This window comes from Silene latifolia, chromosome Y (assembly GCF_048544455.1).
Source record: "Silene latifolia isolate original U9 population chromosome Y, ASM4854445v1, whole genome shotgun sequence".
Classification (NCBI taxonomy): Eukaryota; Viridiplantae; Streptophyta; class Magnoliopsida; order Caryophyllales; family Caryophyllaceae; genus Silene; species Silene latifolia.
The window spans coordinates 230,107,449-230,133,975 of record NC_133538.1 but is presented as its reverse complement, the minus strand read 5'-3'; the positions used below and the strand labels follow the sequence as shown (position 1 = coordinate 230,133,975).

At 33.3% G+C, this 26,527-nt stretch overlaps 3 protein-coding genes across 3 annotated transcripts; all 3 read left to right on the top strand.

Annotated features, from left to right (window-relative positions):
• The first annotated feature begins 479 nt into the window (after nt 1-479).
• On the top strand, nt 480-2,568 carry LOC141630199 (protein FAR1-RELATED SEQUENCE 2-like). The gene is made up of 4 exons (XM_074443058.1): nt 480-486; nt 1,610-1,729; nt 1,780-2,015; nt 2,218-2,568. Exons 1-4 carry the CDS (start codon nt 480-482, stop codon nt 2,566-2,568), a joined length of 714 nt encoding a protein of 237 aa, XP_074299159.1.
• A 356-nt stretch (nt 2,569-2,924) lies between these two features.
• LOC141630198 (protein FAR-RED IMPAIRED RESPONSE 1-like) lies at nt 2,925-3,616 on the top strand. Its single transcript, XM_074443057.1, has 2 exons — nt 2,925-3,121; nt 3,274-3,616. The coding sequence occupies exons 1-2, from the start codon at nt 2,925-2,927 to the stop codon at nt 3,614-3,616; spliced, it is 540 nt and encodes a 179-aa protein (XP_074299158.1).
• A 12,298-nt stretch (nt 3,617-15,914) lies between these two features.
• On the top strand, nt 15,915-16,580 carry LOC141630197 (uncharacterized). The gene has a single exon (XM_074443056.1). The coding sequence runs from the start codon at nt 15,915-15,917 to the stop codon at nt 16,578-16,580; it is 666 nt and encodes a 221-aa protein (XP_074299157.1).
• Nucleotides 16,581-26,527: the final 9,947 nt, after the last annotated feature.

The following is a 26,527-nucleotide window of genomic DNA, read 5'->3' as shown; positions in this document are numbered from 1 at the left end:
TATTTTCTGGTTCATTCCTGCATATAAGACAAAACAAACCAAAGTAGCATATTCGGGGCATTTCGTAGCATAAACTACGATAAAAGCATAGAAATACGTGCATAAAATAGGCTAAAAAGACTATATAAAACGCACGTATCAACAATACTGCTTTATATCAAGCTATTAGTAAGGTTATTTTCGTCATTTCCTAAAGTTGTTATATAAACCCTATTATCAGCTCAAACCTCACCATTTGAACTCATTTACTTTCTCTCTCTTCTCTCTCTCTTCCGCAATCACACTTTTCATTCTCACGCCGTCAATTTTTCGCGCGTTGTTGTCTTCTTCGCTCTCGTTGTCATCTTCACCTGTGTTCATCATCATCCGTGATCGATTTCCAGCGATTTTCTTCATCATTCGTCTTAGTTGCTCATTCTCCTTCACTTTTTCTTCATCATTCGTCTTCATCTCTTTTTTCCTCAATTTTAACATATTCAATGTCAGGTATTTCATCGTTTTTTGCTTCTTTAATTTTATGTTTAAAGTTTTTTCATTCTGTTTTCCTGTTTTATTGCATGATGTTTTATTGTTATTGTATCTTCGACTGAATTCGTTGTGTAATTACTGGTTTTTTGTTATAATTGATGTTATAATTCATCAACATCAGTTACGGATTCATCAATTCGTGCTATTTTATGAATTAAAATCATGTACTTATTATATACTTTCTTCAACATGTAGTTTTCGCTATTTTGTTGTGTTAAAATTTAATCTCTGTTTTCTTCATCTTCTAATTGACGTATAAAAATGATGTACTCATTGTCTGTTTTGTTTATCATCAAGTTTATTTTGCATTCACTGCTTGTGTTTACTTCAAGTTTTAATCGTTATTTAACAGTTTCCTTTGTATCACTTTTTATTCAGTAGAGTATCATAATTAATTCTGAATAGTATCACATTTTATAGTTTTTGTTTGCCTGATTACTGCTCATTAGAATCAGTTTCCATTTTACAATATCACATTGAGTCCTTTACAGTATCATAGGCTGCAGTACATGACTCGCAACTACTTTTTGTGCATTAGTATCACATGTTATGCTTTAGAATATCACATTGAGTTCTTTACAGTATCATAGGCTGCAGTATATGACTGGTAATTACTCTCTGTGCATTAGTATCACATGTTATGCTTCAGAATATCACATTGAGTCCTTTACAGTATCATAGACTGCAGTACATGACTTGTAATCAGTTTCTGTGCATTTGTATCACATGTTATGCTCCAGAATATCACATGTATTCCTTCAAAGTATCATAGGCTGCAATACGGTTGCGTGTTTATTTTATATTCATCAGTATCACATTTTATGTTACACAATACCACATGCATTCCTTCACAATATCATAGTTTTTTTATAATCTAGTTATATTTGTTATATTTGTATTACTGTTATGCTCCAGAATATCACATGTATTCTTTCACAGTATCATAGGCTGCAATACGGTTGCGTATTTATTTTATATTCATCAGTATCACATTTTATGTTACACAATATCACATGCATTCCTTCACAATATCATAGTTTTGTTATAATCTAGTTATATTTGTTATAATTTGTTTATTCAGCTTCTCTTGCTGTAGAAAATACTTTTGTTGTCCCTGTGGTACCTGTTCCTACTCCACAATGCATAGATGTTGATGAGGTGCATGCTGGGAATCGTCTTTCTTTGATGGTGACCCCTGGAGGTTCGAAGAGTGGGTCGAAATATTGCAAACTGAATTTACACCTACAATAGGACAAACTTTTGCTACGTTAGACGAGGGTATACAGTTTTATGAGACTTATGCAATAGCATGTGGTTTTGAACCAAGGAAATCTTCAACGAAAAGGTTTTGTAGTAGTGGAGATATTAGGACAAAATTGATTGTGTGTCACCGGGAAGGAATTAGGGATTCTAAGCCGACAATATTACCCATTACTGGTGAGGAGGAGGAGCCAATGGTCAAGGCCTGTAATCCGAAGAAGACTAAGGTTACTAGGATTGGTTGTAAAGCTAGGATTTTCTTTAAATTTGTTATTAAAGAAATTGACCAAGTTCAAGTGCCACTCTTTGTTGTTGATCGGTTTCATGCGCCCATAACCACCGTCTTTCTCCACTCAAGTATAGAGAATTTGGAAAAAATGTAGAAACCTTGCTTTGCAACATAAACAAACCATCGTTGATAATTGCAAGGTCAATATTGGCCCAACCTCTACTTTCAGGTCCGTCAAGGAATATGTTGACGGCTATGAAAATATTGGAGCTTCTTTGACTGGCTTTAAGAATTTTGGAAGGGAAATCAAGTGTTTTATAGGTCTTAAGGATGCTCAAATGTCTCAGAGACCAGTTGAAACCCTTCATGAAACCCAGGAAGGTTTTTATTATGCCTATGATATTGATCAGAATAAGTGTTTGTTTCGTGTATTTTGGGCTGATGCAGCAGCACGTCGTAATTACGCTCTATACGGTGAGGCGGTGACTTTTGACCCAACCTATTCAACTAATAAGTACGACATGATCTTTGCTCCTTTTTCTTGGTGTTGATCATCACAAGAAGTCCGTCACTTTTTGCGCTTCGCTTATGTCTAGGGAGAATGACCAGAATTTTAAATGGATTTTCACAAAATTCTTAGATTGTATGGGTGGGAAGGAACCGCATTGCTTTTTTACCGATCAATGTCCTGCTATGAAAATTGCAGTCCTCGCTACTTTTACGATGCTGCCCACCGCTATTGCATGTGGCATATTATGAAAAAATTACCTGAAAAGGTAGGCACGACAAGTGACAAAGAGATCGACTTCGTCACTCGCCAGAATTCATTGTTTGGGATTGGACTTAGAGCCTGGCGACTTCGAAGAGAGGTGGTATTCGTTGATCGGTGAGTTTCAATTGGAAGATAATGCATGGTTGCAATATCTGTTTTCCAAGTGGCAACGCGTTGGATTCAGCGTATTATCGTGATATTCCTCTTGGTTGTCTATTAAGAACAACGCAACGCTCTGAGAGCGAAAACAGCTTCTTTAAGCGGTTTGAGAATCCTCATGGCACACTTGTTGAGTTTTGGATGCGCTTTCAAAGTGCTATGGATCAGCAACGGTACACCCAAAAATCTCTTGACAGAGATAGTGATCACTCCCTACCTCAAACCAAAACCCTTCTTAGCCTTGAGGTTCATGCATCGACTGTTTATTCGCACGCTCTCTTTTATGAATTCCAACAAAGTGCGTTGATTCTTTAAACTCATGTAGTCTTGGTGATTCTTCAAGGGAGGGCGAGTCTACAAGGTTCCTAGAAGTTGAAGATTCTATCTTCAATAAGACTTACACTGTCGCATTTAATCCTTCAACGTTTGATGCAACATGTTCCTGCAAGTTGTTTGAGAGGAAGGGATACATATATAAACACATCATCTTGATTTTATCAGGTAAAGGGTTCAAAAAGATACCTGATAAGTATCTTCTCAGTAGGTGGACAAAGAACACTAAAAAAATGCCCTTGTATGATGCTCACGGTCAATTGTTGGATGATTTTACTTCGTCGGATGTCACTAAGCTTGATTTGACTGCCTGGTCGAATTCTACTCAACATTAACAACTGCTCAAATCTCTGCTGAAAATCACATAAATGAACTGACTTCATTACTGAAGACATTTAGACAAAATTTCAAGTCAGTTTGAAAAATTGACTAAACACCAAGAGTTGGAGATGCTCCTTGGGGTTAAGTCTTCATCTGAGGTCCGTATACTACCTCCTGTTCAATCAAAAAACAAGGGTACTGGCAAGAGGTTGATGTCCAAGAAAGATCAGTCTGTTGCAAAGGCACAAAAGCCGAAAAGATTTTGCAATAATTGTAAATAAATGGCACATCATGATAAGCGGAATTGCCCTAATCCAGCTGTTGATACATCACAACACTCGTTTGATCATGAATCCGATGTAAGTAATTTGTCTTACAACTTTAATTATTTCAGTTTTACGTTTGCTATACCACAGTTGCTGAAGGGTGACCCTGATAAACAATATCACAGTCCACGCTAAAAAATATCACATTCCATGGTAAATAATATCAGTACCTTGTTAACCACTATCAGAATATACACTTGATTGTAGACAATATCATCCCAATATTAAAAGGTGTCTACTTTGAAACAATATCACAATCATTTAATAAGAATATCACTTGTCACTGGCAACATTTATCAATTTTAAATCCCTATCTATTTTCAAAATCAACCAAACAATATCAACACGTGTATTCAAAAATATCACAGTATGTACCCCAACAATATCAAACAACAAAAGGATTTTTATATCCTTAGCCACTGTTGTTGTTCCTGAGGATTAATATCACAACAACTAAAACATAATATCATACAACCCTTGAAACAATATCACAGTTTTTCCAGAAGTTGATCAAAAAGAAGTTATACTTTGTCAAACTTATTACTAACGTTATGTCACTGTTTTTGTCTGTTTGTTTTGCAGATTTCTTCACTTGTTGATAGTGATTAAGGGCTTCTGCATGCTGAGGAAGTTTATTTTACATCATCAACTTTTCACAATCGACTTTTCATTTCTTATATTATTCAATTTTTTCTTGTATGTCATTCCAAATGGCATCAATTTTGTATTCTGCCCATTTTGGGTATCAATGTTATAAAAACCGCATAATTACTAATGTCGTTTTGTTGCCATTATTAAATACTATCCCACCTCATTTGAAGGTTTATCACAGTTGATACAAAAACAATATCATCATAATAGTTAAACAATATCATAACATTACACTTGCTTGTATGCGTATTTTATTATATTGTATTATATTGTAAAATACTTCTAAGGAATATCACATTTCAAGTGAAACAATATCACCAGTATTCATAAATATTACCACTACAATTGGATGTTTTTAGGAAACAATATTACAAAAATATGATTGAAATATCACAGTACATACTAGACAATATCAACCGGTGAGTGCAATAATATCACAATTTTCAAACAATATCAACACGTGTATTCAAAAATATCACAGTATGTACCCCAACAATATCAAACAAAAAAAGGATTTTTATATCCTTAGCCACTGTTGTTGTTCCTGAGGATTAATATCACAACAACTAAAACATAATATCATACAACCCTTGAAACAATATCACAGTTTTCCAGAAGTTGATAAAAAAGAAGTTATACTTTGTCAAACCCTTGAAATATCACAGTACATACTAGACAATATCAACCAGTGAGTGCAATAATATCACAATTTTGTCTGCTGAATAATATCACAACTTATCCAACTAAAAAGGAATTTTCAATCCCTACCCCCTGATTTATTTTAGAGAATAAATACAACAATATCAACATGTTTACGGAACAATATCACAGTTTACTAAGAGTTGATCAAAAAAAAGTTATATTCCTACCAGTGTCCCTAAAACAATATCACACAACTCCTGAACCAATATCACATGTCTGTCCTTAATAATATCAACCATTGTACTTAATAATATCACAATGTGTACAAAAAAAAGTTATCCAACTTAAAAGGGAATTTTAAATCCCTATCCGTTGATTTATTTTAGAGAATAAATACAACAATATCATCATGTTTACGAAACAATATCACACTGGGTACCAAAACAATATCAAAGAGAAAAAGATTTTAAGAACTTTGTCTGCTGTTATTATTACTGAGAACTAATATCACAACAACTTAAGCAAAGTATTACCCAACTCCTGAAACAATATCACAGTTTACTAAGAGTTGATAAAAAAAAAAGTTCTATTTCCTACCATTGTACCTACAACAATATCACACAACTCCTGGAACAATATCACATGTCTGTCCTACCAGCATTACATTCCTAGCCCTACTTTTGTCCTCTTCCTCAACCTCTCCCTCTTCCTCTATTATTAGGATTTGCAGTTGTCTTCAGTCGTTTGTACTGGATTGTGGGTGTTTCTGCATCATCTTCACCATCTTGTTTGGATTCAGGTAGCCTGTAAAAACAGAAATGGCATGTTATGGTTCTATGTGAAATTTTTACCTTTGTGTCTGTTGCAAATAAAAGCAGAAACGTAATGCTATGATTCTATATGAGAAATGTAAAAGTCGGGTTTTTTGGTTTTTACCTTTTGATTGGAGATTTGCGAAGAATGGGTATTTCTGTGTTAATTGTTGGCATTCTAGTAGCATCCTCCTTGGCTTTTGTTTGAACATTGGGCTTCTCTTTTGGCGGACCTTTTGCCTTTGTTATTTCCTGTTCCACAGTATTGTCCTTCTCAACAATATTATCCTTGGCTTTTATCTTATTGCCCTTGTCTTTTGCATCTTCGTTATTCTTCCTCTTTTCCTACAATCTATTTAGAAGCTCTCCCTTTCCCGCTGTAAATTCTTTAACTTTTCCAATCAGCGCTATCCTCATGTTATTTATGTCAGCTAAAAGTAATGCCGCTGCTATTTCTACCCAGTAGTAGCGCCTATGCACATTCGACTGCAAATCAGCTTCAAACAACTGCCCCTCATAGCGAATCATGTGCATCATTAAGAAGTTTCCCGATTCAGTATTGTTTGCTTCTTTCTTTTGCCAATTGAAACTCGTGTTGACAACATCAAAATCTATTACGTTATGCGCTCTATCAACATTTTTCCCTGCTAGGAAATCACTCATGTGATAGGCCTACAATAATTAGTTATACTATTAGTCATTATTTTGTCAAACAATCATATTCATTTACTGTATACACTCAACCTATCCTAGCCACAATATCAAACAATCGTATGACATGTCACTAGCAAGAATATCAATAAACCATACCACCGAATCTGCAGCCTTGTATATTTCAGTCTGCTCCCAGTTGTCGTACTCTGTATTGTCTAACACTTCAATCGTCTCGGTTTTGAAATTTAAACAAACACAGAAGTAGTGTTCTTGCAACACCATCGGAATAAAAACCAAATCTGCTTCCATGTTACATGGAACTGTGTTTCTTCTTATGAATTCGTCCCATTCTTCGAATATATTTTCCCTCTTCGCTTCTTTGCCTTCAGTAACATCTACTATTGATTCCTGTAGTGTGTGTGTGTGTATATATATATATATATATATATATATATATATATATATATATATATATATATGTATATTTATATATATATATGTATATTTATAAGTTAACAAATCCTTTACATTTAAGAGTTACTACATTTTAATCAAAACGTGAATATGTATAAACAATATCACTTTTACGTTTGCTATATCACAGTTCCTGAAGTGTGACCCTGATAAACAATATCACAGTGCATACTAAAAAAATATCACAGTCCATGGTAAATAATATCAGTACGGATGTGAACCAATATCAGAACATTATACTTGATTGTAGACAATATCATCCCAATACTAAAAAATATCACTTATTTAAAAGGTGTCTACTTTGAAACAATATTACAATCATTTAAAAACAATATCACTTGTCGCTGGTAACATTTATCAATTTTAAATCCCTATCTAATTTCAGCATCAATTAAACAATATCAATTTGTGTATGCAATAATATCACACTATGTACCCCAACAATATCACATTTTAAATAAGTGATATTTTTAATCAAAGCATGAATATGTATAAAACAAAACAGAATGTCAGCTTACCATGTGTCGAATTCCAAAAAACAATAAACTTGTTTCACAGGGTTCTGTGTGCTCAATGTGATTCAGAATTAGTGACCAACATTCAATCACATTGTTGTTGACATGTACACTTAGAAGCAACGACAATATATCCTGTCTTGCAAGGTATTGATCATCACTGAACTTGGCAAACAACCTCACTGCTCGAAACATTAACACCAATGTTCAAAAATTGTCACATTAACTGTGACAGTGATAACCAATATCAAAATTAAACAATATCACATATTTAAAAGGTGATCCTGATAAAAAAATATCACAGTCCACGCTAAATAATATCAGTGCCCTTCTGAACCACTATCAGAACATCATACTTGATTGTAGACAATATCACCCCAATACTAAAAAATATCACTTATTTAAAAGGTGTCTAATTTGAAACAATATCACAATCATTTAAAAAAAATATCACATGTCACTGGCAACATTTATAAATTTAAAAGCCCTACTTATTTTTCAGAATCAATTTAACAATATCATATTGTGTATGTAACAATATCACACTATGTACCACAACAATATCAAAATTAAGTGAACAAAAATCAGAACAATATCTTTCTTTATGTGACACTTGATTATATACAATATCATGCTTTTATACCATTTTCTACTCTTAAACAATATCAAACCCATTAACGTACAATATTACATGACACTAGCAACAATATCACCTTTTGTAATTCTTTTGTCAAACTTAGATATCATTGCAAATATTATCAGACCATTAATAAAAAAAGTTGCAGAAAAATATATGTTTTAAAGAACCTTTTATTTTTGATAGCGGGGGTAAATCAATAGGCAAAGTAGTCAATCACTTCTTTCCTCGTAGGCAACATGTTTGCACACAACGACTTGTTTAACTTCATAAATCTTGAGACGAACTCAAATTTAGGATCAGCCACACCACAGTTCAACGTGCATCCAATGCCATCGGATTTCCCCCTTTTACCGCTACCAACGACACTGGCAGAACCATCTTCTCCAGTAGCTAGAAACGTTTTATATTACAGTATTTAATATATATTTTGTATTTATAATAATAAAACAAAATTCAATGTAGAAGTCAGTGTTTTAAAATATAACCTTTTATTTTTGATAGCGGAGTCTGAACTTTGTTTTTCCCACCTTTTTCTCTCTTGCTTTGTTTTTTCCCTCTTTGTCTTTTTGCCAACAATTTAGTTAACAGTATACCTTTTGTGGCAGTAAAGGTCGTAACTCTCTTCCAGACCTGACTCCTATCTTTATTCAAATCACTCAATACGAGCGTTGCTACCACCTCTCCCCTGTATAACTGTCTCATGTTTGCATCGCTTAGTTCACAATCAAAAGGCTCACCAACAAAGAACATCATGTGAAACATCATGAATAGTCCACAGTCCAGGTTCAACTCTTTGATTGCCAATGAAACTTCACATTATTCATTTCGTAGTCCTTCACCTTTAGCCCACTTTCAATACCTTTCGTGTTGAGGTATTCACCATAAAGAGTCGCCTGTATATGATTAATGTAAACAACTTTTCAATTTCAAGCTTATCGAACAAAACCATTATACCATTAGTTCTTTGTTTTCAATATTGTACTTTGACCATATGAGCCATGTGTACGTGCTCCTCGTCTTGGAATTCATCATACTCTCTGTTGTCCAAATAGAACATTTTCTGCCTCTTCAAATCAACACAGATACAGACATAGTGCTCTTCGTAGACCAAAGGTATGAACACCTTTAGATGAAAATAATATTAGGAAACAATTTAACAAAAATATGAATAAAAATATCACAGTACATACTAGACAATATCATTCTTAATAATATTTTTTGTCCCTCTGAAGTTTTTTTTGTATGTTGTAAAATAATATCAACCAGTGTACCCAATAATATCAGAGTCTGTATCAAAACAATATCAAAGTTAACAGACATTTAAATCCCTATCGACTGTTGTTATTTTTAAGAAGCTATAGAACAATGTCAACCATTGTACATAATAATATCACACTGTCAAATATTAGGAAAAAAAAAGTGATTCATTTTCATTTTTTGGGAGACAATATCATAATTAAGAAGTAACAATATCACACAATATTATGCACAATATCACAGTTGAATTTAAGAATTGTTTTTAAGAACAATATCAATAGTAACTGCTAACAATATCATACATTATACATAACAATATCACTGATAACAGTTAGAAATGTCTCACCATATCTGAATTCAAATTCAGTGGCTCCTTAAAAAGAGCTGACCACGTGTCACATGTGTCATATACTGTTTGCTTAAGTTTTGCCAATTCATCAATATTATCTTCATCGAATTTTAAGATTTTTTCTATATCACCATGTTGTTCATATGGGCATCTTATTAGTCTCCATAAAACACATTCTACAATACCTAATTTAAAAGATGATAAATGTGTGTGTGTTTCCATACCGAGTGGGCAATGCCATAGAAAATTCTTGTCAATTTGTCGTTTCCCTTTTGAGCAATTTGGAACTCATTAAGCAATATTGCCCATGCTTCAATTACCATTGCTTCTATCTTCGTGTTAGGCAACAAGGACTCAATATCTTCCCTTTGTATACAATGGAAAGTTCCAAAGTTGCAGACAATTTCTCTATTCCATTTTGCAAAAATATTAGCATATTAGTTATTTTTTTAAAGTACTAATATGGTGCAAATTAAGTCATGTCTTACATTTAAAAAATTGTTTAAAGAGTGACTTACAAATTGCTGAATGTATGGTCCGTAAGGAAGCAATAATCCATGAAGTGAGGTACCATATCGGCTGAAAAGTCATATCGGCTGACTGGCAAACCACATTGAAAAGTACACCCCAAATTGTGAGGTACCATATCGGCTGAAGCAGGTACTTTGTCTGAGTGCAACAAATATTCACTGATATTTCCCTTCCTCTTTGTATCTAAACCAAGCATTTGTTACAATTTCTTTTAATTTAGTCACCACATTACTATCGTCATTCATTTTATCAACCACAAGTTCTGTTTCAACAGGCTCCTTATCAACCACAACATCTTTTTCAACTCCCTTCGCTGAATTGAACTGATTAACAGCCTCGTCCAATTGAGTCGCCACTTCGGGAACCTCATTGGCCTTCTCTTTCTCGGCCTCTTTTTCAACACAATGCTGATATGTTGTATCATGATTAACGTCTTCATTTTTTTTGTCTTCAACAGGCTGTGTTACTCCAAAATCAACATTTGGAAGAACCTCCTCCAATTGAGTCACCACATTTGTAACCTCATTGTCCTTCTCCTTCTCTGCTTTTTCCCCTGTAGCAATATCAACCTCCTTATTGATAACCTCATCTTCAACATCCTCGTTATTTTTTCCAGCCTCTCTATCAATGTCCTCCTGATTTGTTGAACCATTATTACCCACCTCATTGTGTCCCTCTTGGACAGTCTTCATAACTCCCAAACCTTCATTTGTCTCCAAATAAATGTTTTCATTCAACTGAGTCAACACATTTGTCTCTTCATTAATGGTTTCATTATCTTGTTGTTTCCGTCTTTGGCTCTAGGAGTTGTAACACGATTCATATCCTCAGTAGCCCTTCCTCCTCCTAAAACAATATTGTCTACTATGTCATTCAAATTTGAATACATATCATAATCCTCATCATCTTTTTTTTCATCATCAGCACTATTCAAGTTTGTAACATCATTCATTTCTTCACCTTCTTCCTCGTGATCACCGCTTGATTTGAAGATCTTGATCTGACATCCTCCATATTTTTTGTTCAATTCCGCGCACTGAATTTTTAACATATCAGTCAATACATCAAACGAGGGAAGCCCTTCTCTTGCTTTCGCCCTTTCATAAGACCTTGCTGTCAACCCATCCATAAAGGCATGATATCCAATATCTTTCATGAAAGGCAAAGTTTGTGTATTGGGAGTATCTTGTTCTTGCTTCTCTGATGTATCACAGTTATCAGTGTTTTCTTCAGCAGCTTTTTTTTCAGTTTCAACATCTTTAGTACAGTCTTTTGTGGCAGCAGGTTGTGTAGAAATAGTTCTTTCATCTATTGAATTGCTGGGTTTCGTCTTGATGAACTTCTTCATGTTATGTACAAATCTTGAAAAGAACAACTTGTTGTCCCTCTTTATACGCAGATAAGCTTCATGAGCACTCTGCCAAATGACATAATAAAAATATTAAACAATAGTATTAAATATTTAATCACAACAATATCATAATTTATTGAAAAAATATCACCATTATTCTTTAATAATATCACAACATTACACTTGCTTGTAGACGTTACCTATTTGTGTGATATTGTTTTACAATATCACACTTTATGTGATACAATATCACTCTATTTGTCTTATTGTGAATCAATATTATAAGCATTACAATTGGTTGCTATTATGAAAAAATATCACAAATACCCACCATAAATATCACAGTTCGTAATGAACAATATCACAGTTTGATAAAATATCATTATCATTAACAAAATTTATTCTCCCTGGCAGTTTTTAAATAATGGTAAAACAATATCAACTTGGGTAAACAAAAGTATCACAATGTGTTCAAAACAATATCAAAGTAAGAAGAAAAGGAATAGATGTAACTGTAAGGACAACAAAAAGACATTAGTACTTACATCCATTGCTCTTGCTTTGATTTCTTTATCAGTTTCAACTCCTTTAGGCAGCTTAATCATGATGTAGCCCTCTTTTGCTTCAGGTTCAGCTTCATCATCATCTTTCTCAGAGGTTTGTGTAAGTCTCATCTCCGGTTCTTCTGAAAAATTAATCATCTCTTGTTAGCCACTGAAATTTTATCTTTATCAAAGATTCAAAGAAACATAATGTAACAGCTTGAGTACTTAATCATAAATATACATAGGAATGTTGTATTTTCTCCTGACCTTGATGTGATAAACAGATTGGGTACTCAATTTTCGAAATTGGTGCATTCCCCAATATTGCTGTTTGTTTCTCATCTTCAACTCTTGATGACAGAGTCGGATCATCCCAATGTTGGATTAGCGGTAGAGTGTATTTCATAGCCTTGCCCTTAAAATTGAACCTATGGAAGTAGGCTAGCATAATCACTAGTAGGCAACCGGTGATATTCGACTTCTTTTTTTTCTTTCCAACCCTTAATACTAGTAGTCATCTCTTCAAAGACATAATCACACCAATCATAGTTTCTAATTTTATTCACATCCGCAACAGACTTAACAAGTTTTAAATCTAGGGTTTTATTTGTATTTGGCGCTAGGAAAATGGACATGCTATACAGAACAAACATTCTCATAAACTCATCACCAGCCTCAGTACACGCCATCAATCTATCATGCACATCCTTCACATTAATTGGAGCAGAAGTACCTTTCACACCAAACATCAGCCTCCAATCATTTTTCATTTTGGTGTCAATCAGAGTAGTGGCATTCCCCTTTTTTGTGGTGGTTACTTTATCACCTGTCCTAGGTGGTAGAAACATGTCATGGACATCATGCTTTGACAGTAGAAAATCCAACTTTTTTGTTCTAAACATATTGCTAGAACAGTCATATGCTTTCAAGACCCGATTCAGGATTCTATGTGGTAGTTGAGTTACCTTTAACTTTAACAAACCTCCAAATCCAATATCCCTTACAGCCTTCTGTTATTCTTCATTTAAGTTCTTAACCAACTCAACCAACTTTTTTGGCCTGCACTTAGTCTGAAATTCTGTTCCTTTCTTTTTGTGTACCTTAGGCTGCTCAACTTCTTGAATTGCGACTTCATTGTTGGTGTTTTGTTCTACCAGCTCCATAGTATTGTTTTCTTTGTTATTCTTTGTTTTCCTACGTTTATACTTCTTTAATGTTGTTTCTTCAACATTATGAACTGCTGCTATTGGCCTCTTTTCGCTAATGGTTATGTTAGGTTCATCTGTAACTGCCAGTTCCATTTTCTTGCTAGTAACTATCTGCATTTAAAATTTTATTAGTATCACATTCTGTGCTTAATAGTATTAGATCATATAAACAACAGTATCAAGTTACAGTATAGTATCACTACCAATTCTTAACAGTGTCACACCTTATGCTTTACAGTATCACTGGTTAAAGAAATGTTTCTCAATTGACCTAAACTATCAAATTTAAATAGTATCACTACCTACTCTTAATAGTATCACACTTAATAGTATCAACAGAGAACGAGACTTTCCTCATTAACAAGTCCAAATTTACTGGTTAACACTAGATTTCACATTGAACAATAGCTAACCCTATTTTTCGCGATTGAAACAAACAAAACAACTAATAATCATCTACAACTAATAATCATCTACAACTATCAAATTTAAATAGTATCACTACCTACTCTTAATAATATCCACATAAAACGAGACATTCCTCATTAACAAGTCCAAATTTACTGGTTAACACTAAATTTCACATTGAACAATAGCTAACCCTATTTTTCGCGATTGAAACAAACAAAACAACTAATAATCATCTACAACTACAATCGATCATAGGTTTTTGTTCAATGTATCTATGTTATCAACAAAATACTGTTTAAACTCATTAACAACTAAGACACTGTCTAAATTTACAACAACAACTTGAAAGTAAGCATTTAAACTCAGTAACAAGTCGAAAATTAGTGCTTAAATGCTATTTTTATCATATAATTGAACTTAATTACAGTAATTAAGAACAAAATCAATATGTATAATCAAATTAAAACTGCAAAAGATGAACAAAAATCGCAAAAATGTAATAGAAACTGATTAGAGCGTACCTCGATGATTTTTCAACCTAATTTTGAAATTCAACTGATATTATGCAAAGGATTGAACGACTGAATCTATATTATTGATATTAAGTTGATATCGTCTTTGAAAATTTAGGTTTTTGCGGATTTTTAGTGAGATTTTTGAGGGAGTATTTGTGTTTGTGTGATTTTTAGAGAGAGAAACAGTTTTAAAAAAAGTGAACGGTTTTGTTTTGTTTTAGAAGTTTAAGCGCCATTTTCCTGTCAATATGCAGCGTGATATTCTTTTGCCTTACGCGTGATATTGTGGATGGACTCATGGACTCAAATATTTAGGTGGACTCACCGGATCCCGCCTATATATATATATATATATATATATATATATATATATATATATATATATATATATATATATATATATATAAGATCCGGTGAGAACGATCACTTGGTGAGAACGCAGTAGATATATTAAATATATGTTATATACACTTTTTACCTAAATTTTAGATACACTTTTTAACGATATAAATACATTTTTTTATATCGTAGATACACCTTTTTAACAAAATTTTATATACACCTTTTTATACAGTAAATACGCTCTTTAAGAATGTAGATACACTTTTTCTATTCAAGATTTATCTTTTTAATAATAAGTGTAGTTAATACCATATTAAATTAATAAACTATAAGGGGACCCCTTCTCCCCCTTACTCTTTACCATCTGCCTTGAATACTTGAGCAGGATCTTGGCTTGGGTGCAACAGCAAAAGGAGTTCAGATTTCATCCCCTTCTGCAAGAGAGTCCAATTGAGTCATTTGTGCTTTGCAGATGATCTCATTATGTTCTGTAGAGGAGACCTTCCTTCTGTTGTCTTATTGTTGAGGGCCTTCAAAACCTTCTCTAAGGCTTCAGGTCTGAATATGAATCAGGGGAAGTCAAATATTTACAGTAATGGAGTTGATAACTCTACTATGGCTAGGTTAATCAGACTCTCTGGGATGCAAAGAGGGACTGTTCCTTTCCGTTATTTGGGTGTCACTATTACACCAAAAAGATTGGGTGTTAATGATTGCCATCATTTGATTAAGAAAGTAACTGGTAGAATTAAAAGCTTGGGTGCACGCAAACTGTCCTATGCAGGAAGAGTGGTGCTGATTAAGTCAGTACTGCATAATTTACACAATTATTGGGCTCGTGTCTTTATTTTACCTAAGACTGTCCTTCACAGGATTGATTGTGTGTGTAGGCAGTTCCTATGGCATGGTACTGACATGAAGGAGGGTCCTGCTATGGTGGCATGGGACAGCATTTGCAAGTGTAAAAGGAAAGGAGGCCTTGGTTTGAGAAGTCTGTACTGGTGGAATATTGCTGCAGTGGCAAAATATGTCTAGTGGATTGCTAAGAAAACTGATCACCTGTGGGTTAGATGGGTCCACGCTGTTTATATGAAAGATAAGACTTGGGAGGACTATATACCTGGCCAGGGGACCAGTTGGTCTTGGAGGAAGATCTGCTGGACTAAAGATTTGGTCAAGCAGCAGCTATTTAGTGTTGATAATTACTTCATCAAGCTAGGGTACTCTTGGTTAGTTGAGGAGGGCCCTGATAAGGAGTGGCATCAAGGGTTTCCAAATAGCATAATGGTTCCCAGACATAGCTTCATCCTTTGGTTGGTAGCTCATCAACGAATGCTAACTCAAGACAGGTTGAGGAGAATGGGAATTGCACATGATAACGTTTGCTTTTTATGTGGTAACAGTGAAGAGAGCTTGGAACACTTATTCTTTAAGTGTGACTTCAGCAAGAGGTGCATACAAATTCTCAATGCTTGGTTGCAAATTGGAGTGCCTGAGTCCCAATTCATTCTCTGGTGGATAAAGTGGAGGCATAAATCTTTAATGGTGAAGAAGGTACTAGCTGCAATGGTGGCTGCTGTGGTTTATCAGATATGGGCATGCAGAAATCAGAGCAGACTGGAGCAGTGTGTATTATCTCCTGCAGTTGCTATAAGACGGGTAAAGGAAGAGATGAAAATGCGTATCAGATGTAATAGGGTGTATACAAAAAGCAAGAGTGCATGTAGGTGGATAGAACAAATATGTATAAGCTAATGTCTGTTGTACTAAGGAAATCTTAGACAAAATGATGTATGGGTGATTATCATTTTAATGAAAGCTGACATTTTCCCAAAAAAAAAAAAAAATTAATAAACTATCGGACACCTTAATATCACCACCAACAATCGTCACCAGCAACCCAGACCATGCCGACGAGTTCTCCGACCACTTAGTCGACACCGGCGAATAACCAATCAGTCATCATTGTCGCTCCCTTTTCTGGATCTCCACTCCTTTTTCCTTTCTCGGCTTCCTCAACAGTCATCGTACACCAAGAACAGCCAACACGATCAATCAATTTTCCCACAAATTTGAAAATCAATAAAATAGTCTTACAACGTTCAACAATAAATTCAATCAACAAATCAAGAGTACTGGAATCAACCTACAGAAGAGAAGATTGAGAAGGCGAGCAAATGCCATGGAAGTCATCGAGAAATGCGTGACGGCGACAATGACCTAGTGGGCTGGTGATTATTTACTACGTCGATTTCGGTTGCATATGGCTGCTGGAAAACAACCTCCACGCCTGATTGGCGCGCTTATTCTGATCGTAGAGTGTAGCATCGGCGACCGTGATTATTCGTCTGAGACAAGGCGGTGATCTAGTGTATATGGACAGGGGAAATATCATGGTGGGAGAAGAGTGGCGAGGGGCTGTCGGAGTGCATGTTTGTGGCCGTCGGAGTTCTCGTGGTATCAGAGCTGTTGGTGATCGTTGTTGCCGGTGACAGTTGTTGATGGGTGATGTACTGATGAATGATGATAGGAAAAATGGAGGGTTGGTTAGATTTGAGAAGGAGAGTGAAATAAGTTGCGTGGTAGGATAAGACTTAAGTTTTGGGTGTAGATAGTTCATTCTCACCGAGTGATCGTTCTCACCAGATCTTGACTATATATATATATATATATGTATATATATATATGTATATATGTATATATATATATGTATATATATATATATATATATGTATATATATATATATATATATATATATATATATATATATATATATATATATATATATATATATATATATATATATATATATATATATATATATATATAGAGTTAGGTTCTTGTGAGTTTTGTTTCTTATAGTGAGTCGTGAGTTTGTGCTTGGAAATCTCAGCCACTAGATTATATTAGAGATAAATGGCCAATATCTAATCTTACCTGTCCTATAAAATCACTGTTATTTACTTATTTTCTCTTTTTTCTAGTGCTACTCTTTTTTTTACTTTAATTTTTTTTATCTCCTTTTTTTTACCTCTGTTATTATGCTTTTTTTTAACAACTTTGATTTCTTTTTTCTCTTATGTTTTTCTCTAATTTTCTCATTATGTTACCTTTTTTCTTTTTCTTTTTGTACCAGATTTTTTTTTACTTGAATTTTTTTTACTCTTATTTTTTTTTACTTCGTGTTATTATGCTGTTATTGTGCTTTTTTTTTACTTTGATTTTTTTACGACTTTGATTTTTTTTTTTCTCTTTTTTTACCACATGTTGTTGTGCTGTTATTGTTATTCCGCTGTTATTTTGATGTTATTCTGCTCATACTTTGATTTTTTTTATGACTTTAATTTTTTTTTTTTTTTACCACGTGTTATTGTGCTATTATTCTACTGTTATTCTGCTGTTATTGTGATGTTATTCCGGTGTCACTTTGATTTTTTACTACTTTGATTTTTTACTCTTTTTTTTTACCGCATGTTATTGTGCTGTTATTCTGGTGTTATTGTGATGTTATTCCGGTGCCACTTTGATTTTTTTACGACTTTGATTTCTTTTTCTTTTTTTTACCACGTGTTATTGTGCTGTTATTCTACTCTTACTCTGCTGTTATTGTGATGTTATTCCGGTGTCACTTTGATTTTTTTTACTACTTTGATTTTTTTACTCTTTTTTTACCGCATGTTATTGTGCTGTTATTCTGGTGTTATTTTAATAATATTCCGGTGCCACTTTGAGTTTTTTTTACGACTTAGATTTTTTCTCTTTTTTTACCATGAGTTATTGTGTTGTTATTCTGGTGGTATTCTGGTGTTATTCCGATGTTATTCTGGTGTTATTGTGCTGTTACGCCGCTGTTATTGTGTTGTTATGGCGGTGTTATTGACAAACTAATTGCGACCAAAATTCTGAATAATTGGGAAACCATACCAAAATGATAATTCGATATAAAGACAATAGACTGAATCACTGCTTCAATGACCATAAATCAATAGTCACAATGATTTTAAAGAAAGGCAAATGGATGAGTGATCCTAGAAAAACAGTGGACTAAACAAGTCTCAAAAAATTCAACGAAAGCACATATTCTGGAACTAAAAACTACTTAAACAGAAATCAAATCAATCATCACAAAAAAATCGCGAAGGAAACAACATAAATTAAGAAACCGCCATCCTAAATCACAAATCCCGCACTCCACCACCACTTTCACATTCAATTATCAACACTCGACATTAACAACAATATCAAGCAGCACAATCACAACTACCTGGAACTCGCCGTTGGCCGCCAATCACAACGACCGCCACGACCTCCCCTGTCCTGTTTCCTCAGTTTCGCTATCATCCGATATTTTTCAATCCTACTTTCATTTTTTTGCGGTAATTTCTAGTTTTTAATCGTATTTTTCCAGTGATTGAAAGAGTAAAAATGAGAGTATTCAACCGAATCCGGCGATTAATTCTTTGCTTTCTTCGCCGATTCAGCCGCCTTCTTCAAATGTCACTGTTTCACATTAGGATCTGCAATTATTTTAGCAACTTTCACGGAAATCGTACCTGAAACATGATGAAACAACGCCGAATTCTCATACTTTACCGACGCGTCCTTCATCAATCTCAATGTTAAAGAGTCTAAGTTTATCGTTGCCGCACTAAAGAGTTATCAGAATCAGATAGCGTCTAGCGGAGTGGCGGTGTGCAGGCGACTAATGGAATTATTGTCGGCGCGGCTGGTGATCTCCGGTGATGTCTTTGGTGTCGTCTACTTTGATCAGTGATGTCGCCTATGGGTGTATTGATGGGGATTATAGGTCGAATCAGTTGTGGTAGTTGGAGGAGACGAGGAAAGTGTATTGATGGTGATTTGGATTTTTTGTTTAGATGTATCAGAGGATTTTAATGGCTTCCCTAGATTTGGATTATTTAGATTATAGATGAGGAAAGTGATATGCGGATCTCTGTGTTCAAATTTTTTTTATTTTGTTTAGTGTATCAATCTTAGCCATCTATTTCTCTTTATTCAATAGCTGAGATTTGTGAGCACACAAACTAACAACTCACCGTAAGAACCAAATTCACGAGATCCCATATTATATATATATATATATATATATATATATATATATATATATATATATATATATATATATATATATATATATATATATATATATATATATATATATATATATATATGGGTAAATTGATAACTTATACCTAAGATATTTTTTTTTTAAAACTTATACCTGAAATCTTATTTTCTTCCAAACTTAATACCCAAAATCAATGTAAGACAATAATTGACCGTTGTGCCCTTGCTAATTAACTCGCCCATCAATTCTCCACCACATCAACCCATAAACCCCACCTTATACATGATACACCCCACTACCACTACCATCACCACAAACCACATTCTCGTCAGCTAGCACCATCACTGGAGCCGCCGTCATCCCACAATGGTCATAGTAGAAGAAAAAACGGATAACTAATCTGAATGAGAACTCGAATAAAATGCTCACCCCGATTTGTTAACACCACTTTCCCGTCGCCGCTGCCACCACTACTCCCTTCTCCGCCGCCACAATTATTGGAGAACTCGAATTTGGTTGATCAAAATGACATGATTGGGACTGCAATTACGCAATCGAAGTCGAATCGGAGTAGATGTCGATGAGGATGATGATGAGGAGGATGAAATAAGGGTTTCGTTGAGTTGAGCACAATTAAGGTCCTGATTCTTCTGGAGTTCCTTGAAAATGAGCATCTTTTTTTGTTGGTTGTGGGTGATGCTTGAATGTTTGTTATCCATATTTATTTATCAATGAAGACAAGTGAGGGGAAAGTGTTGTTTGTGTTTCAGTTGTTGAAGTTAGGTATGGAGCAATCGAGTTGACAAATATGTATGTGGATGTGTTTGATGGGTTTGAAGTAAAGCTAAAACGGGTCACAGACGGGATACAACCATGAGGTGCCGACGATGGCGATGGCACGGGTGGGTAAGGAAGGGGTTACATGTTGTTTGTTATGGTAGAGGTAGGGTTTTAGTGGGATATATATGATGAAGAAAGGGAAATGGATTAACTTAAGTAAGCGTAGAACAGTCTTTTTATGTTTTTTTTTTAGATTTGGTATTGAGTTTGAAATAAAATGGGATTTTAGATATAAGTTTTTTTAAAAAAAAATTACCTCAGGTATAAGTTTTGAACATTGGTATTATACTAGGTATAAGTTATCAATTTACATCCATAAGTCCTTCTATGAACCCTTTAATGTTGAAGATGGATGGATAACATGAACCCCTCAAAAGGTGTTTAAGGGCCTAATTTAATACACTTTCTCCTCCCTCACTAATCCAACCTAATTAATACAAAGTTTATGACACTTTTATAAGTGCAACTTCAGTCCTAAATAGTATAACTTTTTTACGAGTGTAACAAAAGTGTTTTACGAGTGTACCTTTAATTCAAAATAGTGCAACTTTATACCAAAAAATGATTTTCACGGATATTTTTTGACTTTTTGTAATTTTAAGGCAAGTTTACGACATTTCAACATTTTTAGAGTGCAACTTTAATGTTTTATGAGTGTAACTTTAATACTAAATAGTGTAATTTTAAACTAAATAGTGATTATGACGAATAATTTTTTTCAGTTTTTGTATTTTTAAGACAATTTTACGACATTTTAGTATGTTTTAGAGTGCAATTTTAGTATTTTACGAGTGTAACTTTAATACTAAATAGCGTAACTTTAAACAAGAAAATGATTTTGACGGATATTTTTTTTGATTTTTTGTAATTTTATGACAAGTTTACGACATTTCAGTATTTTTTAGAGTGTAATTTCAGTGTTTTACGAGTATAACTTTAATCCAAAATACTGCAACTTTATACTAAAAAGTTATTTTGACTTTTTGTATTTTTAAGACAAGTTAACGACATTTCAGTATTTTATAGAGTGTAAATTCAGTGTTTTATGAATGTAACTTTAATCCAAAATAGTGCAACTTTATACTAAAAAGTGATTTTGACGTATATGTTTTTGACTTTTTATAATTTTAAGACAAGTTTACGACATTTATGTATTTTTTAGAATGTAACTTTAGTGTTTTTACGAGTGTAACTTGAATACTAAATAGCGTAACTTTAAACAAAAAAGTGATTTTGACAGGTAATTTTTTGAATTTTTGTAATTTTAAGACAAGTATACGAAATTTCAGTATTTTTTAGAGTGTAACTTTAATGTTTTACGAGTTTAACTTTAATCCAAAATAGTGCAACTTTATACTAAAAAGTGATTTTGACGTATATTTTTTTGACTTTTTGTAATTTTAAGACAAGTTTTATGACATTTCAGTGTTTTTTAGAGTGTAAAAGAGTGTTTTACGAGTGTAACTTTAAAACTAAATAGTGCAACTTTATACAAAAAAGTGATTACGACGGATAATTTTTTGACTTTTTGTAATTTTAAGACAATTTACGACATTTCATTATTTTTAGAGTGTAACTTCAGTGTTTTACGAGTATAATTTTAGCCAAATTTATGTAACTTTAGTCCTTTTTGATAAATCAATTAGAATTTATTTAATTTTAAGTCAAGTTTATATAATTTTAGTCCTACTCTATTTTTTGTCCTTTTTGTATCACTTTTGTTCAAAATTGTGTAACTTTATTCCAAATTTGTGTAATTTTAGTCCAAAATTAATTGAAATTTATTTAATTTGAAGACAAGTTTATATAATTTGTCCGATTGTAACTTTAGTACTTTTTATATAACTTTAGTCCAAAATTGTGTAATTTTAGTCCAAAATTGTGTAATTTTAATCTAAAATTGTGTAACTTTAGTCCAAATTTAAATTCAGGTTTGAAACCAACACAATTACAAGACAAGATTAAAGTTGCACATAATGTCATTGAAGTTGCGTATAATGGGCATTGAAATATAGACTGAAGTTGCACATATTGCCATTGAAGTTGCACATATTGTCATTGAAGTTGGGTTTAATGGGCATTGAAATATACAGTGAAGTTGCACATATTGCCACTGAAGTTTCGCATAATGGGCATTGATTCATTGAAGTTGCACATAACTCCATTAAAGTTGCACAAAATGTGTAATAAAGTTGCACATAATGATATTAAAGTTACACAAAATGTGTAATAAAGTTGAACAAAATGCCATTAAAGTTACACAAATTTTTTAGATCTAAGACGATATATATAATTTACTTGATCTATTTCGTAGATCTAAGATTACACTTAAAAACACTGGATCGAATATATATATATATATATATATATATATATATATATATATATATATATATATATATATATATATATATATATATAGAATTAGGATCGTGAGAGTCTACCTTCTTAGGGTGAGTCTGTCCTATCATCTTAGACCGTCAGATCTCTTAAGATCAACGACTCTGATTGATTAAAAACATGGTAATTATTTCGCACGACTTGGCAAGGGTAATTTTGTCATTGCGTTTTATCGTATATAATACCCCCACCAGAACCTTTTCTTCCCTTCTTTCATTTTTTTCAGATTCTTTTCTCTCTCTTCGTTCTCAGATCTCAATTTCCCTCTCTACCAGCTTTCATACCGCCGTTTTGCCTCATCGTTTCTTCATAAGTCCGTATCACACCACTACTCTGAATTTCAGGGAAGCTTTTATTTTCGGTAATTTCTTCCGAGTTATCGATTTTTAGCATTCTTTTGTAGTTACTTTTGACAAATTTTAGGTCAATTTTAGTTCCAATTTATCATATTTATCAACATGACTGTAATCGAACATTAATCATGAAAATTTGTCGTTTTAAAATTGTATTTTGTATTTTAAAATCATATTTGAGTTTATAGATCTGAAAATCTTACTGAATTTCAATTTCTATGACTATTATATTAGGTACTAGTTGATGCGATCGAAGCGTAACAATAGGAATAGGCTAGTGTTTGACGACGACTTCCGCTGTTTTCACTCAATTTGCAGCTAGTTCACTTTTCCTCTGCTTTAATTTAGGGAACGATCGAAGGAGGAGCTCTTAAATATCTTGAAAAATGCGAGTTTTTGATTTAATTATGGTGTTTATGTGATGATTAATTTATTATTGACAATCGATTGCCATTGATTTTGAGTTCATTATTGCCCTAGCTTCAGCGTTTTGGAGTTCATTATCTTCGTGTGCGATTTTTTTCAATCAAATTTGTTTTTTCGAAGACAATTTTACCTTATTTCGACGTATTTGATGTTATTCTTCGTTCTAGTTGATTATTAATTGATGTAACTGAATTTGCTTATATTCCTTAACTCGCATATTCTAAAATCATTCATCGTCTCTAAATTTTCTCTGAATAAAGGACATAATTTTATTGCTTGTTCACTAGAACAAAGATTTACAACTCGTTTCATCTTGTTGAATGTTGGTTGATACAGTATTTTTTAAATTTTGTTCATCGTTTTAGTACATCGATCAAGTAATTGAGGATATATACTGGTTTTTTTTTTAATAAAGTTTTTTGTGCACTTTAGTACTACTGGTGAAACAAATGTTCACTGCTTTTATACATATTGGAATAAATAACGAATAGTGACTACTGGAACAATAGCGTAATTGTGTTACTCGAATGAATTGTGTTATTATGATGATATAAGCGTGTTATTTTAACGGTGTGAGTGTGTTACGATGATGGATAAGAGTTTTACTTGCGACAACAATGATTTAAGTATGTTACGATAATAGTTTAGTCGTGTTACTCTAATGTTATAAGTGTGTTATTATAATGGCATATGTGTGTTATTATAGTGATATAGTTTTATTATTATACTGCGTAATAGTGTTACTCTAGTGTTATAAGTGTGTTATAATGATATAAGTGTGTAATTATAATGGTTATTAGTGCTTGCATGTCGTTTGTTAGTCTTTGCTAGCCCAGTTGACAATCCTCAATAACGGCCCTTCCTCTTTGGAAGAACCCATTTGTATTTTTTCACTATTTGAGCTTTTTAGAAGGTAAGGACTTATTTTTGAGATTGTCCGTGTCACCTTAGTTGGTGTTATCACTATGTGTTCTCTGTGCTGTCATTACATTAGTTATGGCTGCAATCGCTTATGTTTTTCCTCATAAATCTTCGCTAAAGGTTTATTTCATTAGGCATGTAGCGGAGAGTTGCATATGTTTTTTCTGGCATTTTCTATGATTCATCATCAATTTGTGTAGCTACTAGTAAGATCAATGCAAATCTGCATGGTAGAAATACTCAGTGGTCATGTTTATGCATTAGATTTGTTTTGTGATCAAAATAATTGAGAGTTGCTCATATCAACTTTGGTTTATCTTTTTTAACGTAAAACGTTACTTGCTATAAATTCTGGTTAGTATCACAGTACTGTGCTCTATATTTGGGTTCATTTTCTTTTAGTCTATCCTTATTTTATTCAATAACTGAACTTGAAATATGCGACAACCTTTATATGTACAATGACGTCTATTAGCTCAAAGCGCCGGATAGAAAACGAGTTAAGGTCCTCGGATGCATACCTTTGCCTTTGTTTCCACACCAACACTACGCCTTCTAAGTTTCTTGCCGTTCATATTCATGTTCCTGAGCTCATTAGAATTCCTCCAACAAAGAGGTTGCCAGGCTCGGCTTCATAGTTACTACACAAGGCCAATATTCGAAGCGTCATTATCCCTAGTATTCTTTGTGCATGAATGGTTGTACATCAGATGTGTTTCAATTTAACATGGATTACTATGATGTTTATATATAGGAGGCATTTATAGTAGAGCAACGTGATTCCGTATATGTGTGTTATTTTAACGGTTATACTTTGTTACAATAATGGTTTTCTTGTGTTACAACAATGGGTATACTTTGTTAGAATACTGGTTTTCTCGTGTTACAATAACGGTTTGATCGTGTTACAATAATAGCTTAGTTATGTTACTATAATTGTTTAATTGAATTACATATCATGTCATTCTTTGACTACAATTCTCAAGTCTTAACTTTCTTGTCTTTTACTCTCCCGTGCCTCATACCCACCAAATGAAGCTTGTGTGAGAGTGGAGTAATGTTTAAGTATAGTTAAGAATTTTCATTGTTTTGCACAAGTTCATAATATTGTTGCTTTACTTGTACAATATTAGGAGTTCCTCTGTTTTTTCTGTGTGCAAAAATAAGGAGATAAAATTCAGTTTTGCACCAAGTAATCACTAAATTGACACTAGTGGTATAACCGTCAATTGTGATAAATCAACGTCTATTAGCTCAAAAGGTAGAGCATTGTGCCATTGCACAAGATGTGGGTTCAAGTCCTACATAGACGAGTAAATGTGATTATGTTAATGTCGCAATGTGATTTAAGTAAATTTTGCAATCTGATTTCTTTAATTTTGGGATTTGGGCAGGATTTGCTATCCCTTGCATATGGGAAAACCTCTGCTATGCAAATAATAGACTTTGATTAGCGTATTTCCTTAAAGTAACACAAGTTGGTCTTCATTGTAACACTTGTTTGTCCTTAGAGTAACAAAAGTTAGTCTTTATTGTAACATTAGTAAATTCTATAGTAAATTCGAGTTATTTCTAGCAAGTAATTTTGATCCCAATCTTTGCCTCAAAGTCCTTCAAGATGTTCAACATTACCAGTCCAAAGATGCAACGGTTTATATATTTATTTCTATAA

Bases quoted from the DNA above. Each gene is read 5' to 3' on its own strand.
- LOC141630199 (XM_074443058.1), top strand. The intron at 1,730-1,779 runs GTTCGAAGAGTG...CACCTACAATAG, and splicing joins TTTGATGGTGACCCCTGGAG to GACAAACTTTTGCTACGTTA. The intron at 2,016-2,217 runs GTTACTAGGATT...GATAATTGCAAG, and splicing joins GTAATCCGAAGAAGACTAAG to GTCAATATTGGCCCAACCTC.
- LOC141630198 (XM_074443057.1), top strand. From the start codon at position 2,925: ATGCATGGTTGCAATATCTGTTTTCCAAGTGGCAACGCGTTGGATTCA. The intron at 3,122-3,273 runs GTACACCCAAAA...AAACTCATGTAG, and splicing joins AGTGCTATGGATCAGCAACG to TCTTGGTGATTCTTCAAGGG.
- LOC141630197 (XM_074443056.1), top strand. From the start codon at position 15,915: ATGAAAGATAAGACTTGGGAGGACTATATACCTGGCCAGGGGACCAGT.